Genomic DNA, 12,657 nt, shown 5'->3' with positions numbered 1-12,657 from the left:
AAGTTAGGCTGAAAATATAAGAACCTTTTGTAAAGGAAAACAAATACGGATTAAATTACTTTTTAAAATGAACGTAAATAAACAGTAGTAAGCATAAGAAATAGAAAGCAGACTTGCTTCATTGATTAACTTGTTTAGATATATTTTTACCTTTTACTATTAGTAGTAGTAAAACTTGTTCTCCTTTTAACCATTCAATATGCATTAATATGGAGAATTGAGTAACAAAATATTCATATGCTTAGATCATAACCAAGTAGAGTGAAGATATCCACTGTACTCGGTAGTAGTGGGGAAAACAAAGGAATATGGAAAACTTGAGAAACCAGGATCATTCAGAGAGGTGCAGCAAACTGTATCTAAGTCTTGGTAGGCTAAATGTAGCATCCTGTAACAGGTGAAGTTAAGAAACAGAGGGCATTGGCAAAAGCTATTCATATGTCCCAGGCTATAGTTCTTGACCTAATAAAGAAGAATCTTCATCTAGAAACAAGTTAAGAATTCATCAAGATAAGGCTTCTAGTCACATCTCCTCTTCAATAGTCACTTACCTTGAGCAGCTAGAGAATTAAATCTAGTCTAAGAACAATGAAATACAGGAGATAGTCTGTTGTGTACTACAGATGCAATCTAGTGCATTGTCACCATCTGCTTTGGCAATAAAACCAAAGCACAAGAGTTTTCTGCATGGAAAATAGGCTGTATGTGTTTGAAGTGTGTTCTGTCTGAGTGCCAATATTGTGCTAATCTGTAACTAGCTGTAATTGTCTCTGAATGGTAACAGAGCCTGGAGTGGTACAAACAAGCTAAGTAGGAAACATTACAGCCTTAGCAGTACATCCCAGAAGAAATGTGCAATTTTATGCATCTTAAGGGTCTACTGTGTTAATTTGAAATAGAGACACAAACTTAGTGAATTGCTTAGGAAGTTTAAGATACTTTAGGGGAACTGAAATTCTATATTTTTTAAATAAGCATGTTTGGAGTTTTCTTACCAATAAAATGTGAACCCTCATTTTTATGCAAGTCATGGATATGATGATCTAAAATGCACATTATTATTATTGGTTAATTAATCCATAATATATACATATATATAGCTGTCTTACATAATTTTGTCTTAATTGTTACTTTGAAGTGAATTACAGAATTTAAAGGTTTCAAACATGAATAGACCTCAAAGAATACATTTATTTTACTCATGGATATAAATTGAATCAGTGGAAACTGTATAATCACAGTGAGTAAGTTGGCTACGTCTGTAAGTGATGTTAGTAGAATGTTGAACTATTTGCAAAGAAGACACTAGATGATGCAGGACATCATCCAAAACTACTTTTTGTGAATTTTTGCTAACCAAATCAAAGACTGAACCAGGAATTAGTAACCACAACTAAATTCTTTATCAGAGTATACATGTTTAGGAAGAGACTCTGCAAGACTGACATTCCCAATAATTAATTACACCTCCAGAAAAGTACAAAACAGTTCACCTGAAAAGATGCTAAGAAAATACATAGGGGACCAACAAGTTTAGCAGCATTCTGTCTTGCAAATCAGTTGGTCTTCATTCAACAACTGTATAGCAGGCACGTAGTCATTTAGAAACATAAGCTTATGACCAAAATGATTATTTTACTTTGGTCTGACAAATCATCAAATACCCTATTTGCATACAAATAAATTAAGGGTAATGTAACTTATTTAATAACAGTGATTTTGCCTTTTATGTGTCACATACCAAGTACAATGCATTAGAGTTATCCTTGAACTGTTTATTGCTTTAGTCATTTATCTAACAATTTAACTACTAGTAAGAATTTATTAAGATAATTTAATCTAGTACACTGGTTAATTTATTTTGATGTTATGTACAAAACAGCACCTTAAATTAACTATAAACAAATATAGTGCAAAGAACACTTGTACAATGAACTGGCCTTTATTGTTTCATCAATACAAGAGGAAAAAGAAATTTGCACACATCCACTTCTATGATAAACTTTTACAAATACCCTATTTTTATGTACATTGTCTAGATTGGAGAACCTACATGCAGTATTCTTAGGTCAAGTAAGGATATTAAATAAGATGTTTAATAAATAAATTTAAATATGGCATTTGGGTAAACATTGGTATTTCATATGGCAAAGAGCTGAGCAGTACAAGACAGATCAAATACTTAAAACTGCAAATTCATGAAAGGAAGTGAAATACAGATGTGATAAAACAGGTTTTATAAGGTACCTATTGCACACAAGTCCAAAATTAACAAATGCAATCAAATTTGACTTGAAACTTTTGCATAGTGAACAATCAGCTCTGACCTCATTAGCTAACAGTATGATGACAACAATTACTTCCTGTTGTTTTAGAAAGCTTTGTCTGATGTGCACACAGATATGGAAGACTTCACAACATTTAAAGTGTTGACAGTTTTTATGGGTGTTATCAGTCTATGTACACTTTTCCTGTAGAAAACTTTCTGTACAAGTTATATAACCTAACATAAAGAAGTATATGAACACTCATACTAATATACTTGTTTTAAATATTTTACAATCTGAAAATACAAAGCTTGTGTACGTATCAAGTTTCCATTCTGCTTCAGAACTGGTTTCATTCAGTATACAGCAAACTTACCAACATGGTAGCAATCAATGAACAATTTGTGGCATTAACAACTAATTACATAAAAGTACCAGCTGTTGTACTTGTGGGCTTTATTACTGATCTCTGTCTGTTACTATTAATCTAATCTAAACATACAATAATCTGCTGAACACATCTCAACTTTTCACTTATTGAAATAGCCCATACACTAAACATGAATTATTGTTAAGTTTCCTGGATTTGCCAAGAGAATGATCTTTCTTTTCTAATGGTTTTTCCTACCTCTTGGTCATAAAGGATAGTGTTGTTTTCCTAACTGGTTTTCCCCAAAAAAAGTCACTCATTGTTGAGAAAACAGTTTGCCACGTGCCGCTACAGCTTCACTCACTCGTCCAAATAATTTACGAGATAGTTTAGTAGAAGAGAACACAAAAAATGGTTAATGCATAATTGAGGACAGAAGTATGAAAAAAAGTGGATGTCCCATGGGTTTTAAAATGTGACAAGAATAATAACTGAGAAATAAGTTGTTTAATCTAAAAGGTCAACTCATTTTTGTTATTACTTACATTTTTATGGAGTGTAAGCAATATCCACTGATGTATTAGAGACATGTTGGAAAACCCCACAAAAATCTACCTGTACATTTTTTTTTTATTATTATTATTACTGCAACTATACTTGGTTGGTTGTTGTTAAACAAAGTTAAAAACAAGCTATCTGTGCTAAGCCCACCATGGGTATCAAAACCCAGTTTTTAGCATTATAAGCCTTTGGACAACTACACTTAGTAATCAGTAATAAATTATTATCAGCTCAAATTGGCAACCAATAAATTACTGTTTGTCTTGATTCATTATTTGCTTAGGTCCATAAATAGTATTTTAAATATCAACATTTATTAGAAAACAAGATGTTTCCTCATTACTCAAACCAGTAGCCAAGAGTTTAAATGTTTTTTTTTAATGAAATATTGATGACTTAGAATTAACTTGACTAAATGATAGGTCAAACATACATTTCTAGCTATTTGAATTTATCCTGAACTAAGTTAATAAATAGTGAGTTAACAATAAGTTCCCAGCTACTAAACTTTTCTTGACTTATGGTAATAACCAGTGAGCTGAACACACAGTTATCAGTTGTTCACTTGAGTCAGTAACCAGGAAGTTAAACAACTTAATTTGTCCTTAAAGACTCAAGATAAAACACAGGGTTACCAGTAGCCAAGCTTCGTCTGAAATAATCAGTAACTTGATTCAACAACCAATAATGTAATGGAAGAATGTGATTAGAATTTCTGTTATTACACCATCTGTAACTTGGAGACCCATGCAATACATTACTGCTGATGAAATAGCAACAAACTTAAAGTTTTACAGAGCTCTTGTTCCTTATTTATTATAAGAAAAATGCCTACGAGTCTCATGTTCACTGGTAAAACAGATTAAAATTAAAAATGGACAAGTGATATAACTTTACAGACTTGATATAGGAATAGAATAATCATTTATAGGTACTCTTTGAAAAGTATACTTGGAAAAGTGCATAATGTGAAAGAGTGGCCATTTTGATACCTAACTGTATGGAATGTTTTAAGAATTAGCATTCATAAGTGTTACAGGAACTTTATTCCAGGTCCTGAGATAACTGTTAGTGTTTTCTCAACAGTGATTTGAACATGCAGTAGGAACAAGTTATTAAGTTACAAAAAGAACTCTTCTTTTTATTAAGTCTGATATCAGATATGTTTATTGACAGGACTATTAAATCAGGCTGATATTTATATTTTTTTCACGAGTAATGACCACACAAATTTGTATACCACTATTTTTAATTTAAACACATGATGTATAAGTGAAAATCTTGTTTCTTCTCTTTACAAAAATCTAGTAAATATTAATTCATTGTATAATCACTACACCCAAATATTCTACAAAAAATAACTTCATGAACTTTCTGAATTGTTGTTGTGCTCTTTAAATTGTTTTTTAATAAAATATCTTCAATAATCAATTCACTGGAACAGATATATGATGTATTTTCCAAGGAAAACATCCATAACCAGTTATGTCCAACTTTACACACATTGTAGATATTTATCAACTTTGGACTTTATAGCTCATTAAAGCAAATACAGTCAATCCACTATGATGATATAAACCACTTCAAAACATGACAAACATAATACTACAGGTGAAATTCAAAGATGTGAACAGTAACATGATTCAACAGCAAAAACTATATAATCTGACAAAGTAGTTTAAACTTAGTATCAAATACAATAAACTTAGTAGACATCTAACACAAATTATATAACAGAAGTTTTCCAAACAAATCAATAAAAAGCTGTTTTTACAATTAGCCATAGAACAGAAAAAAAATGCAATACAAGTTTATATGCTGTACATTTTCTAATGGCTAGCAAGTTAGAAAACTAATGATACTTGTAATGTGGGCACAGTGTTTCTCGGCACAGCTAAAGTGGCACTCGGTGAGGTAGGACCACAAGGAACACAAGCTTCTTGCAATCTAAACCCAAGTTTGGATGAGAGGCTGTACATATAAAAAGTTTTGCTTAACCATAAACATCTGTATTGTGGCCATGAAAAAGTCCGTCTTTCAGCTTAGTTATTTTGTACATTTGAAAAGTAACTTCGCTGCTCTTGGCAATATATATAACAATACCATAAAATACATTTTGAAAGCCAAGTACAAACTGAAGTAACTACTAGAGCACTGACACAACCAATGAATTTCTATGGCATTAAAAAATTAGGGCAAGCAAACTTAATAGCAAAATTACAGTTTTTCTTGACTGCCCTCAATAAACTCATATGGTAACTTTATTACAATTAGTACCATCACAGTTTCTCTTTCCTTGGTCCAATAATACTCCCCCCATGTCTGAATATTGCATACGTCTTGCCTCAGATGGCCAACTAATTACAGCTGACATTAACCAAACCGTTCTTTGACTAGAAACATCAACTTTTTCTTCCCCTTATAAGCAGTTTTCATATTGTCTATCAGCTGGGCAAACTGCAAATGTCCTTCAGGGGCAAGCAAAAAGTTCTCTCTGGCCTTACTAAGGAACTCTATGAAATCACTGTAATGTCTGGGGCTAATATGTGTTAGTCGAGAGTGTGTGGTGTTAACATATGCTGATACAGTGGCCTCCAATAACTGCCTGAGTGGGGGTTTATCCAAGGACAGAGGCTTAATACATCGTCGTTTGGCATCCAAGGTTGCTATGCCTGGAGGAGCCATCGAACATCTACGTAAAATATCTGACAACACTGTTGCACAATGAACATTTTTTACAAGAAGGGGCACTAAGTTGGTAAGCTCAGACTTACCTAAGGAATGAGTGAGAGCACATGCCCAATGAATGTCATTAATTGCTGGGTGGTTGTCTTGGTTATAAGCCAAGTGAACACCTTTCATGGCAAGTATGGCCAGTTTGTAAGCTCTATGTGGATAGCCACGATGTTCAATATATCTGGCTACTGTAAAGAGCTGTGATGATGTCATAACATTAGTTGTTGCAGCTTCCACAACAATTTGATATGCTGCTTCAAAGGCAAATGGATCATTTTCACAGAGTGTAAGAGCATTTAAAGCACAGTTTGGAGGGTCTTTAGTTGCACATTGAATAGCTAGTGTTCTAGCACAACTAGATAGCTCTTCCTGTTGCGTGAAGTCAAGGTTCAATCTCATAACAGTGGCATGAGACATAACTGTTGAAGCTACAGGTCCTAAAAAAACAAAGAGAGAGAGAGAGGTTTCAGACATGTGTTGACATACGACATACAAGAAAAACTGCTTAAGTTCTCAATCCAAGTTAGACAGAAAATAGTTTTTGGATCCTAAATACCAGTCAACTTTATATATAAAATATAAGGTTCACATTAAGAAAGTACTACAGTAAGCCTAGTATCCTCACACATTAGCCATGCATCCCTTTTGCATTTTAATACATCTCTTACTAGAAAAAAAAAATTCTCACACAAATATCAACTGATTTCTGTTTATGTCCCACCATGTTTAAGTTGTAGTTCTTGACCATAAATGCTGATGAGGCCTTCATTCTGGAGAAAAGTTATGAAAGACCTAACCTTTCTATGTGAAATCTCTAACACTGAACAAAATATTAAACATGCCATAAATGCAAATGCACAATCATAAAAATAATGTTTTAATGTCAAATAAAATCCTTTGTTATTTATTGGAGCTTTATGAACTGTATCAAGAGATTTAAGAAATACTGTTCTCACCTATCTTTACAACCCACCTGTAGCTTCTATTGGAGTGAACAACTGATACCAGTTCTGAATAATTGATATCAATGCTTCAAGACCAACTTCAGTTGCACATGTAACAAGCCAACGGACCATTTCTCTTCTCCGCCAGTTCAGTGAGGAAAGGGTCATCCTCATTACCTGTCAATAAATAAATAAAAATGTGTAGATTTTAATCATTTCTCTTTAAGACTTTTTATATTTATTGTACATGAGGAAAAGAAAAAAATGGGAGGGACAAACCCAAAAGCAATGTATTCAGATGTTTATACAGAACTACAGATAGTATGGTTAACAAATAATATAAAATTTAGATATCGTGGAAGAATGTCATAAAAGGAAATATATGCAATATAAAAGAAAAGTTCACATACTATATTAACCTTTTTTTATTGTATGTGAAATTGGTGATTAATAAATTAAATACATATATACATATAATTTCAATCTACAACTACCTGCGAATGAATCTGAACAATACCTGAAGTCCTAGTTCAAAAGCTGCATTTAACAGAGTTGAATGTCTTGGACCACCATCAGGGGGCACTGCTATTCTAAATGCATCCTGAGCTAATTTGAAAAGCTGAGAAGAACTGTGAATATTTCTCTGAGCTGACTTGAGAACTGTGCGGAGGCGTATCACATCACCTGTGTCGATCAAAACCACATTACCTACGCATTCTTACTACTCAGACAACTGTTACTTAAAACAATTAATAAAGAAAAAGTGTAGATATCTAACATACTCTAATGCCTCATAACATTATGCAAATTAGTTCTCTTCACCACCATTGCTAGTCTTACCAATTTGTTGCTATCTGGAATAAAACTTTCATATGCTGCACTGCAACAAATGTTACATCTAAGTTATACTTAAATGTTAGAAAAGAATGTTCTGAACTCAGCTCAAATTTTATAATCAAAATTCTATTTTACAAAGATTTAATATCTAATACTTGTACTTAGATAAATCACAAACTTAGAAAGCCAAAGTTGATTCCAAGAAATTAATATTAATTATTTTGAATCAATAAATAATAATAATCATTATACATATATCCTTCTCAGTGTTGTAACACTGCTCAGCATTAGACCAACAAATTTGAATATTCAGTTGCTGTCATTTTTTGAAACTTTATGAATACTACCTATCAGAATTTTATTCAAATACAACAAAGAAAAAGATTATTCTTAATACATCACCCTTAGCTGCAGAAAGCATGGTTGATGCCAAAGCACACTGTTGGGCTTCAATGTGCCCCAAAGTAAACCAGCGAGGATAGCGAGCAAGAACAGCTGCATTTAATCCAGTACCTGATCCTGGTTCATCCTCCTCTTCTTGTTCTTCCAAAATAGGAAGTCTAAAATATGAAATATTATCACTTCAATAGCATAATTACATAATTTTCAATTGTTGCTTCTGAAATTGAATACAGATGTCAGTTACACACAGATAAAGTACATGGTATTAAACTTAAGCTCTAAATTAAAAATATATATATAATTTTGGTGTTTTATTAACCACAGTTATTTTGAAAAACAAAGCACAGGTGTGAAAATAACCTCTTTTTGTTAAATTAATAAGCTCTTCCCTGAATGTACCCACAGAAACACATACATATAAAGTCAAAGTATTACCTATAACAAATTCCAGTTTTTACCCCAATTTTAAATGAACAAAATTTTTAAAGTAAAATCATTTTCTCTAAATGAGAAGTCAGGATGCCACCATGTCATGGTACTCAACGGCGTGGATTGTGAATTTATCTAAATACTTCCTTCTAAAATTAAGAAACTATAACTTAGGTAACATAAAAATGTGCAATATAAACTACATTTTGGCGCTAATTTATTAATATACATTGATAATAAAGTAGTTTATTAAATACTGAATGTACCTCTGTAAGAAGATTGTAGCATGCTCACATTGATGCTCCTGTGTTTATAGAGTTAATCAGAACAGAGCCATGTTGTGCATACAAAAATCATTACATGGCACAGCTGACCTTCCATAGCCTCGCCTAATCATAGCTGACTTTCAAAACCTCAACTAAGCTGTTTGGTTACTGAAAGATGTTCTAAAGCCTAACTACTAAGTATTTAGATGGAACAAAATTAAGATGACTCTGTTTCATCTATATTTCAGGATTTGAACAACTGTATAAGTCTGAATTGCTTTCAAAATAACCTTCGTGATTAAGAACAGATCAATACCACATAATTATACAGAACAATAAGTATAACTAACACAACCACCAAAACAGCAAGCTGTTAATCATGAAGACAACATATGGATATTCTCTTTCAGTGTAAAATACACTGAAGCAACATGAAAGAAACATGCAAATAATGATGCACTAATATTTTTAAGTTACTTTACTTTTTATATCATTTTATGTGTTTGTTCCTTCAATACTTTAGTGTAAGGTATTACTGTGCAAAACTTTTTACATAGTTCAGACAGTTATATTAAAATGTGCCATTTAGAATATATCTTTCAGGGAAATTTGCTTAAATATTTTTATGTTTTAAGAATGCACAACATTCATCATACAGCAAAAAACAAAACAAAAAACAACAATGACTTTAAAATAAATTTGACACCTTCAAAAATTTTTCCTTCACTTTAAGGAGAAGATTGCAAATTAAAAGGTGTTTCATAAAACAAAACAATTATTCAAAGATATAAAACAGCACTAAAAATATTAATAAAGTATGAAACAGCACTAAAAATACTAATAAAGTATGAAACAGCACTAACAATAATAAAGTATGAAACAGCACTAACAATATTAATAAAGTATGAAACAGCACTAAAAATAGTAATAAAGTATAAAACAGCACTAAAAATAGTAATAAAGTATAAAACAGCACTAAAAATAGTAATAAAGTATAAAACAGCACTAAAAATAGTAAAAGTTTGAAACAGCACTAAAATATTATTAATGCATGAAACATCACTAAAATAGTAATAAATAAAGTATGAAACAGCACTAAAATAGGATTAAAGTTTAAAACACTAAAAATAGTAATAAAGTTTGAAACAGCGCTAAAATATTATTAAAGCATGAAACAGCACTAAAAATAGTAATAAAGTTTGAAACTGATATTCTAATATCAATACAAAGGTTCTTTTACTTTCTCTCATCTAATTATGATATGACTGATATAAGTTTACTTCAAACTGCTTTTACACATTTAAAAATTAAAAGCAACACAAACCTCATTGCCCTCAGCCCCACACTGTAAGCAAGATCTGGATCATATGGTAGAAGAGCTGTGAAAAGATACCTTGCAAAAGTGTGCATGGGAACACTTTCAGTGTGGATTCTACAGCCAAGACCACTGAATGGTCCTCCTACAAGATAATGTGAACTATAAAACATGCTACAAGTACCAACTTATCTTAACCATCACTATAATAACTTATATTAAAATTATAAACTGACAAAAGAACATAGAAATGAGATAGGTTACTCAAAAACATAGGTCAAGGATGCTTTACAACAAGGCCTAACAACATTTTGACATTTTGAACATACCATAAATGATTTTTTTTTTTATTAATGGTATGTCTGCAACAAATGGTGTGATAAAACAATATACCATGACATTTTTTTTTAAACGTTACTTAATGTCAAAGAAATAAGTACCAATTATGTGAATTAGTATTTGGTATTTTTATTTCTCACATTCCACTAAAACCATAAAACTTCATGACTAAAGATAATTAGCAACATTTTTGGGTCTTGCAACAAACTGATAAGCAATAGTTAGGTCATGGTTTACACTTGATTTTATAAAAATAATACTGTGAAACTGTTTGAGTGCAAATTCATTTAGTATTACTGGTATAATAAAAGTCTTGAATATATGTTTTCAAGTATAATTGGTAACTAAACTTCACTGGTCATAAAGACAGACCCACAGTAGAGCTTATGTTGATATTTTAATTGATGTAACAGTCCCAATTTCCGCTTGTTGTGCACAGGTTTGTTTTCTTTTTTTGTCAAAACTAACCTGCATTATTAACAGGTTTCATGTCTTTAAATCAACTTGCTGACTAAAAGCAACTACACACACACACACACACTGCTATGCTAAATCATAAGTTGGTTGCTAAAGTTACAATCAGGGAAAGTGAGAAGATAAAATGTACATTAAAAGTGCAAAATTAACCGCAATATCAACTTTCTGATAAAACTAAATTTCTATCACAAAACAAGGGTACAAAAGCAGCCAGATTCAACTACTCTGTTAGTTAGTTCAGTTGCTTACACAGGACAAATACATGTGCTAAAACCTTATCATAATATTTTCCTCATCAAAGGTAACTGTTTTGGAGAAATATAACACATAAAATATTATTTATCAAAAGTACCAAGCTGTAATGTAATAAAGATTTACAGAACAATATGAAAGTACACAATTAACAACTAATATTTACTGGTCAACCTACCTTCAAGTAGCAGCATAGCTTGTTTTCTGAGTACTGCCACTAGGGTACCATCGAGTTCAATGTCCTGCAGTTTTGTAATGAGTCGCTCTTCCTGCTTGCAAGCTTTTTCCTGAGCATAAACTCCTGAAGGCATAATTCTCTGTTGACCTAACCCTATTAAAGCAGCTTCAACAGCCAGGGAGAGAAAACTCTCACAGTGGTCTCGACTCTTTGGAACTACAACATGTTGGTAATGTGGTCGTTCTCGGCCTGTGGTACTGGACTCTTCCTGATTATTGGTAGTCATGAAATCTGCTAGGGTACATTAAATTGTACAAAGCTTGGACAGAAATCTACATATATAATATATGCAGTAACCTAAATCTAGCAGCAATCCAACATTTCAATGGTTATTATAAATAAGTTGTTTACAGCACATATAACCTATTATTAATTTTATTTAGTCAATGAACAAAACTTCAGAAATAAAACACTGAATTTTAAACTCATAACTTAGTTATCATTAATAGAGCATCTGTATCAGAAATGTAAATAACATTTACTCTGAGGTGTACCTTCAAAATTCCAAATAGAAAACAATGCACAATAATTATATCAAAACTCCAAAATTTAATACGTGTACAAATTACTTCTTTTAGCATCATACATTAGATGCTCATCAAACAAAAACACAAAACTATATAATGCAGCATGCTCACCATAAAAATGGTCTAAACAGCCTTTACAACCAGGGGTTAAAGAAGCTTCTGCTAAAGTGTCAAAAAGGGAGCCAATGGGGTCTAGTGGATGTCCCACCCATCCCTCAGTATTAGAATGAGTTGGTTTAATAGTGGAAGTCCCTGAGACTGGTGGCTGTACTACTGTAAACCAAAATAATGCAACTTTGTAAGTTACTGAAAACTTAAACATTTTATTATGGTAAGATTTACTTCTATTACCTGTTACAATAAAGGTTCAAGTTAAAATGGTCACAGACTAAAGTACAATAATTAAATGTTAAATTATTTGAAAAATGGTAGTTTGTAATAAGTTGAAATATATCAGTTACTTCAACAAACTTTGTTTTTTACATCTGTAATCCAAATATTGTATACACATTCATGTATGTTCACAGTAGGCTTATATATAAGACCTCATATACATATGGTGTAGTGCAGCACTAAATTATGGTTAAAATTATACTTGTCACAATATAAACTGTTGAATAAATAACATTTCCCAATGATTTATAAGCACAAAACTATGCATATAATGTTATCAAGGTAAGAGATTAAATTATACCTG

The 12,657-nt window shown here is 31.8% G+C and overlaps 1 protein-coding gene across 2 annotated transcripts in view; it reads right to left on the bottom strand.

The window, feature by feature from the left end:
- Positions 1-4,336: 4,336 nt before the first annotated feature.
- Positions 4,337-12,657, bottom strand: part of LOC143223401 (zinc finger SWIM domain-containing protein 5-like) — a 61,410-nt gene continuing 53,089 nt past the window's right edge. The window contains exons 10-16 of one of the 2 annotated variants that reach the window (XM_076451345.1): positions 12,072-12,233; positions 11,374-11,667; positions 10,137-10,272; positions 8,118-8,275; positions 7,396-7,562; positions 6,908-7,055; positions 4,337-6,371 (exon numbers count right to left, since the gene is read on the bottom strand). In XM_076451345.1, coding sequence (XP_076307460.1) covers positions 5,572-6,371; positions 6,908-7,055; positions 7,396-7,562; positions 8,118-8,275; positions 10,137-10,272; positions 11,374-11,667; positions 12,072-12,233 — 1,865 coding nt within the window. In that variant the 3' untranslated portion in view covers positions 4,337-5,571. The remainder of the gene's footprint in view (positions 6,372-6,907; positions 7,056-7,395; positions 7,563-8,117; positions 8,276-10,136; positions 10,273-11,373; positions 11,668-12,071; positions 12,234-12,657) is intronic. The other variant, XM_076451346.1, reaches the window with a different exon arrangement.

The sequence above is a fragment of the Tachypleus tridentatus genome, chromosome 8 (genome assembly GCF_004210375.1).
Source record: "Tachypleus tridentatus isolate NWPU-2018 chromosome 8, ASM421037v1, whole genome shotgun sequence".
Lineage (NCBI taxonomy): Eukaryota > Metazoa > Arthropoda > Merostomata > Xiphosura > Limulidae > Tachypleus > Tachypleus tridentatus.
This window is presented reverse-complemented; position numbering and strand designations above follow the sequence as displayed.